The 7,066-nt window shown below is 38.2% G+C and overlaps 1 protein-coding gene across 1 annotated transcript in view; it reads right to left on the reverse strand.

The window, feature by feature from the left end:
* Nucleotides 1-6,716, reverse strand: part of LOC139714896 (contactin-3-like) — a gene marked incomplete at its 5' end in the record, with an annotated part of 38,446 nt that extends 31,730 nt beyond the window's left edge. The window contains 6 exons of the mRNA XM_071626542.1: nucleotides 1,021-1,155; nucleotides 1,711-1,845; nucleotides 3,709-3,978; nucleotides 5,264-5,425; nucleotides 5,731-5,859; nucleotides 6,563-6,716. Of these exons, the coding sequence (XP_071482643.1) occupies nucleotides 1,021-1,155; nucleotides 1,711-1,845; nucleotides 3,709-3,978; nucleotides 5,264-5,425; nucleotides 5,731-5,859; nucleotides 6,563-6,716 (985 nt within the window). The remainder of the gene's footprint in view (nucleotides 1-1,020; nucleotides 1,156-1,710; nucleotides 1,846-3,708; nucleotides 3,979-5,263; nucleotides 5,426-5,730; nucleotides 5,860-6,562) is intronic.
* Nucleotides 6,717-7,066: the final 350 nt, after the last annotated feature.

A 7,066-nucleotide genomic window follows, 5' to 3' on the forward strand; every position in this document is an offset into this window, starting at 1 on the left:
TGCGCCTCCCAAGATCTCGGGCATAGACTCCCTAATTGCCTCAAAATTTTGCATGATGGTTGAGGACGACCTGGGCTACAAAGCTGTATAGCTGAATCTACAAAAGTCCTTTTCTTTTATTTTATATGAATTAATTTATGCCAATTTATGCAAGAAATCATAGCTTTGGTTATTTCTCATTGAATAAAGCTATAGAGACAACAATTTTTTGGTACAAATGTCTTTTATAACTTCCTTATCAATTCTTCAAAAAAAAAAATTGGTTGTGACTTTTATTTCTTATGCATTTTACTGTTTTCCTATTTTCTTATCTATTTCTTTGATTTTTTTAAATTTTTTTGGCTGTGTATAATATGTCTATGTGCAAGAGGGTGTGTGTATGTGTGTGTGTGTTTGGTACTTGTTTTACACTATTTGACAAAGTTATGATACTTTCTAGAAAGTATTTACAAAATAAAGGAAAAGTTTCTGATTTTGTCCTTAGGTTTATACACAGTCATATGTAGAAATAGCAATTAAAGCAACATATGTTCAATTAAGGTAATCTGACACCCGCACCACAGGTCCGATTACCATAAATTTGGTTTCAAAACGTGCAGGAAGGACCACAGAAAAAAAGTTGTGGAACTTCATTTCGAAATATTCAGGCGTGAGGAAGCACTTACAGTATTGGGGTTAAAGGACACAACACAATCTTCTTGGCTACAAGATGAACTCATTGGAGTCTGACATGGAAATATCTCATCACGATATGGACAACTATGCCCCATATTCAATGGAGTATAAACCTTAGAACAAGTCAAAGATTACCCTGCATGCAAAACATGATCCAACTGATGTATTGGCTGGATCCCAAGAATGCAAATAATTGCTGTGGTGCAGGCAAATTTGGATTTAGGACAAGAGAGTGATTACCATATCCTTGTTTGCTCATGTTGCATTTGTTACAGTCTTTGAAATACAAGCCACTATTTCTCTCCTATTAGTATTCTGTGGCATGATTGCCATAATGGAACTCACCTGGGGTTGAGACAGTGGCTGAGACAAGTTTGGAGCCAGCCTGGTTGGAAACAAGACAGGTGTACTCCCCTGTGTTGGTTTCCCTCAGGTCTGATATCACCACACTGGAGTTGCTCAACAGTTCTATGTTATTTTCTGCAGAAATTCAGAGAATTGCCACATAGTGGTACAAAATTATATTTTGGGTTGATGTCATAATTAGAAAATTAACTCCCCAAAGTCATTTGATTTAAATGCCTGCTCAGAAAGAACAAATGCCTGTAAGTAAACAACCAAGGGATCAACAGCTTTAGTCCCCTCTGAAGGACTAGGCAATGAGGATAAAGTGCCTTACCTAGAGACGCAGTCCTTGCAGCCACAGTCTATTGTCTCATCTACATAGTCACAACAGATCCTCATATCTACCGTGACCAAGATGAACATTTACTTTCTGTAGATCATTAATATTTATCTTCATAGTTAAACCAAATGCCACTCAGACAAGACAAATTCAGTTGGTCAGAGTATTATATCAAGAGTCACAGTAATCTAAGCTTTCCAACTGGAACATTTCATCACTCAGCACCTAAAATGTTCACTACTCACAATGTTCACATGTAAAAAGGGGTGATATCTCCATTGCAATTGCATTCTGAAATGTGTACCTTTCAGTAAGAAACACTGTTATCAAAGAAAAGAATGACTTTATACCAAGGACAAGAGGGTTGCCATCTTTCTGCCATTGTATGGTTGGTGTTGGGTCTCCTGATGCCTGACAGTCCAGCCTGACCTCTGACCCTAGGATGACTGTGATGTCTGTGGGATGGATGATGAACTGTGGTGGAACTGTTAGAAGAAAATATATCATATGGCTTATCTTCATGATATAAAAAGAGCATGTTTCAAATTCAAAACATCTACGTAAATAAGCATGCACTGAATTGATCAGTGTTTTTACATGTAGTAGCCATGACACACAGTACCTGTTGCAAACTACAAGGATTAGAACCAGCACTTGCTGTTGGGTGGAAGTTCAGTGTTCTAGTGGATAGGATATCCGTCCGGAGATCAGGAGATTGTCAGTTCAAATCCTGCGCGAGTATGTATGCCCATGATTTCTTTTGTCATCGCTACTACTAAAACACTGATCAATTCAGTGCATGCTTAGTTACATCAATGTAGGGTAGTTGGTTCATCAGTCGCAATAAAGTGCATGTTTGTTTGCACAGGGAGGGCTGCCCTTCACACACATCACATTCATAAAGGTTCTGAAGAGCAATCAGGGAATTAGTGGAAATCAGGGAGGTTTGCATATTCTCTTGCCAAGATATGATGAGATAATGAAGTTTACAGGGAGACTTGGCACTTCTCTGTATACAATGGATATATGAGTGTGAACATGCTTATCCACATCTATGTGTGAATGCAGTAAAACTTAAAGAGAAAGTAGATATTTCCTGAATACTGTTTCTTGTTCACTATATGTCAACTGACTTTGTATGAACCACACACATTCTAACCTTTGTTTAGAGCGAATTTATAGATACTACTGAATCAATTAAACTGAATAAATATGCACGGATGTACTGTATACGCTATATATTTCGCGTGGGTTTTATTTTCGCGAATTTCGCGAGTCGGGAGCTATTCGCGAAATTAACAACACGCGAAAATATTACCTTCCAAAATGAATCCCTTGCCTTGATGATACGAACATTTCAGTACTAGTATACCATGTCACGGCTTACCGAACAGACCATACTGGCTTACGCACGTCCACGTCTACTTACGAATACTGTAGAGAGCCAATCCATTATCGCAAGGGGACCACTCGTCAGAAATCTAGCGCGATGGACTTAACCACTTCAAAAATGTTGAATTCTAACTTACTAGTTCGCAGAGTTTGGTAAGTTTTTTTCATGCAGTGTATAGTCATCATTCTTATTTGCTAGTAAGTTGAAAATTCACACTTTCTTTGCCACTTCATATTTTCTCTGGTCCCCCAATCGCGAATTTAACCACTCGCGAAAATGTGTGACAGCGGCAATTCGCGAAAATTTATGTACGCGAAAATTATAGCGTATACAGTAAATGACCTTTTCAACCCACATCACTTTGGTGTAACATTATATTTGGAGTCTGATTCCACTGGGATGTGTCTGCTTCTAAAGCAATCACTATTCATACCATGAATATGCTCTTTTAATTGTGGCCTGTTGATCTTGACCATCAAACACAAATTAACTCTGACCATCTCTGCAGATTAAGGCAAATAAATTTCCAATTTATGTTCATCACACTAATGGTAGAAAACTCACACTGTTGCCAACCTTTAATTTCTTTTCTTCTCACAGTTATATCACCACTGGATATTCCCAGATTACATTAAAATGAAAAAAAAAAACAAAAAACAAAAAAAAACCAACCCTTTTCAATTAAAATTCTGTGACCTTTGTGGTTGTACTTTGAGGTATTTTCCCCAAACTCTGTGGTGCATCTCCATCTTATGTAACATACCTGGGCCAGGTACAAAGAGAATTATTGAGCTGTTTCTTAGATCGTGACAATGAGGTGTTGGATGGATGGATGGCCAGACAACCAAAAAATCTTTTATATCCTTTAAGGATTGAGACATAAAAAGACATGAGCTCCAAAAAAGGAGACAGATAAAAAAATCCTACAAAAAGATAACTGAAGGAAAAGATCTACCGTATACTGTGAAGTATGCTGATGCTGTTTTCGTCCCAAAGGTATTTTCTGCACTGCAAGTGTACATCCCCTCTTGAGATTCCTCCACATTATTGATGCGGAGATCACCATTCCCAAGGACCTCATACTTGAAGTCCGTACTAAGGGACTGCCCCCTGAAGAGCCAGGATATGACTGGTGTGGGTGTGGCTGCAGCTCGGCATTGGAAGCGAGTAATGTCGCCCTCTATAGCTGTCTGATCCATGGGAGACATGGTAATCACTGGAGAACCTTTGATAAGTAAGATGGAGAGTAAATGTTATTTTTATACTTTAATGACCCATTACACCAGTCTGAATTACACCAGTGAGTGTGATACTGTATGTGACAATATTTGGATCTGACTTAACCAGGACTTCTTTCATTTAAAAATAAACTTTTTGATTTCAAAGAAGTGTGTTTGTTCCTTTTTCTCAGGAGTGTTTGAAGAAAGCTCAATGTGGCCTCTGAACACATGATGAAATCAGAACAAACATGTAGCTTAACTTACCACGTGTACATGATTCAAGTTCATAAGATATATAATCCACATGGCCAATCTTGGATGCACAATTACACTTGTAATTTTTTTTTAAATTCTTTACACAGCCTGCAATTAGAAGGATGCGTACATTACAGACTAGATTTCCAGAAATGACTATATCACACTACACACGATAAGTTAAGACTCTTTTCCTAATTTCTTTGTCTAAGAAGTACTATTGCTCAAGCACAGGTTTTTCCTTTCCCTTTTCCTTCCATATCCCTCATCTATTCCATGTTTTGCATGCAAATAACGTGAAAACATAGATGATGGGTTTTGTTATACAGTATGCGGGTATTGAGATTTGCCAATTCAAGATATCCCATGCAGGGTACTGCCTCAATTAACAACCCAGTTATCATGAAATAAGGAAGTATATACATTATGCAACTATGAATGAAAGAAAATAAGTAAAAATGATAGCATAATTCCATGCATACAATATAAGCTCATCAAAATGATATTTAATGAAAATACTCAATAGGCGCTGTCAGACATGCAAAAGATTGAGAAGATTATGATCGTCATCTTTAAGATGTCAGAGTTTTGCTAGTGTGACTGCAAATGTCCCTCAAAACTCCAAGCGAAACTTCTCACTCCAACTAGGGACGTTTCCCCCATTTCCGCCAAACTTCTTGATCTTTTGCCAGTATGACCACTAGAAACTGAAACTTTGCCATCTTTGTCACATGACCCAGTCCACCAGTCCACTGTTTTCGGACAGCGACTCAGAAGCGCATGGCTACTGTAATGTACAGCTAGTGTCCATTGTTAAGTCATAATTACTAGTCATCAGAATGCGTATTCTCTCTTCTTCCTTGTGCACGCACACTAGTGTGACTAAAGACTTCACAATCTTAGACTTATTGATCTCTTGCCAGTCTGACCTCCCTTAATGTGTCTCGATGACAATTTACCTAGAAATGTTGTTGTGGAAATTATGTTGACACTGAAACGTATCTAAAATTTCAACAAGAAATTGCTGAAGCTTACTTCGTACAACAAGGTTTGCTCTCCTTGACGTTGATGTTACTGTGTTAGCAGCTGAACAGACATAGGTCCCTGCATGCCTTATTTCCACACCATGTACCACAAGAGAACCATTGGAGAGAACCTCAACTGTAAAGCGCTCTCCATCAGAGGACGTGACAACACCTGCAAGATAATGTCACATGAGAAAGGGAAAGTGAGGGTATAGCCGTAAAAAACTACAAATCAGTGACAATTATCTAACTACTGCAATATACCAAGGCTCAGCGTAAAATAACGAGGTGCGATTGTGACAGGACAATTAAGATTTGACATAGCAGGTGAACTTAAGGGTATATTTCAGTTTGAGATAGATTTGAATGATATTACCATGTTCATCTGACATGTATGAAAATGGCTTTTTAACATAAAATTGAAGATAAGCAGCAGTGTGTCATCATAAACATTTTTTTTTGTATTAAACGTCTTACCCAGATCGGGTAATGGAGTAGTCCATGTGATGTCAGGAGCTGGCACTCCATCAGCAGCACACTGCAGCAGGACTGTCTCCCCCTCCTCCACAATGGTGTCTTCTGGCACTACAGTTATGTTTGGTTCCACTGAAATAATCAACAACAAAGCCATATTTTCCACTTACAAATAAGACAGTCACAATGTATATATCTTACTGCAATATGTAACATTCTTTATGCAGCAACATGTACACTACTGAAAGACTAACTAGAAAGTTGCTCTGCCTGGAACTGCACTGAAGATGTTACAGACATACATCAGTTTTTCAAAGAGAAATAGTTTGAAGGAAATAACTAACTCAAGGGATTAATTAAGTTCTGCATTCAGTAGTCATGCCAATATCCCTCTGATGATGATTCTACCAACATGTTAGCTGAAACACAGACATGAATTAGTGAGATTCCAATGGCAGTAAAGAGACACACACACATTTGAAGTTCAAATATGATCAATATGGCTCTTTGAAGTGTTTTCTCTTTAGATTCTATAACTCTTTTCTATTCCATATCCAGTGTTTCTTCTTGATGCTGTTTCAAATTTAATTGATGACTGAAATTAATGTCATAGGCTGAGAATTCTCAAAATAGCCAAAATGTGCATCATTGCCCACTCATCACTGTTCCTGCCTTTGTTCATCTTCCATGTTCAATATCATCTACAAAGTAGAATTTAGTCACCAATCTTCTGAATGAACACTTCATGAAGAACACTATGTTGTTGTTGTTTTTTTTCAAATAAATCACCTGCTCCCAAGCAAGGAGGAGGTCTTTGTCAGTGACTTGTACTCACCTTGGACTACCAGCTGCACCCTGGTGGACACTGATGTCAATGAGTTGCTTGCAGAGCAAATGTAGAAACCACTGTCATCAATGTGAAGACTGGTAATTCTCAACCAACCAGCTGCTGGCTCTTGGATACGGTTCATTGGTAGACTGCCTCCTTCCTTCATGGGAAGATCACAGGCACTTCAATGTACATCATAGCATATTGTCATATGACAAGCTGCAAAGAACTTTATTACTGTGAGGTATCAATGACAGACAAGCCTTTATCAAAATGAACAGCACCTATTCAGAATCTGCAGAATGAGACACGAGTCCACAGGAATTGTTTTCAGTGATTATTATTGCATAATATTAACAAGGATGATCATTGATTGTAGCAAGGTCTCCAGACACGAGTGTTAATCATGGTCCACATGAGTAGTGGCCCTGTCAGATCTCAAATGGTGTACAGATTGCTTGGGAATACAATGTATAATAATTTCACTTGACAAACTCACATTCACAAGCT

Source organism: Diadema antillarum, unplaced genomic scaffold (assembly GCF_040938485.1).
Source record: "Diadema antillarum isolate AM-2024a unplaced genomic scaffold, OU_Dant_1.0 seq00002507_RagTag, whole genome shotgun sequence".
Lineage (NCBI taxonomy): Eukaryota > Metazoa > Echinodermata > Echinoidea > Diadematoida > Diadematidae > Diadema > Diadema antillarum.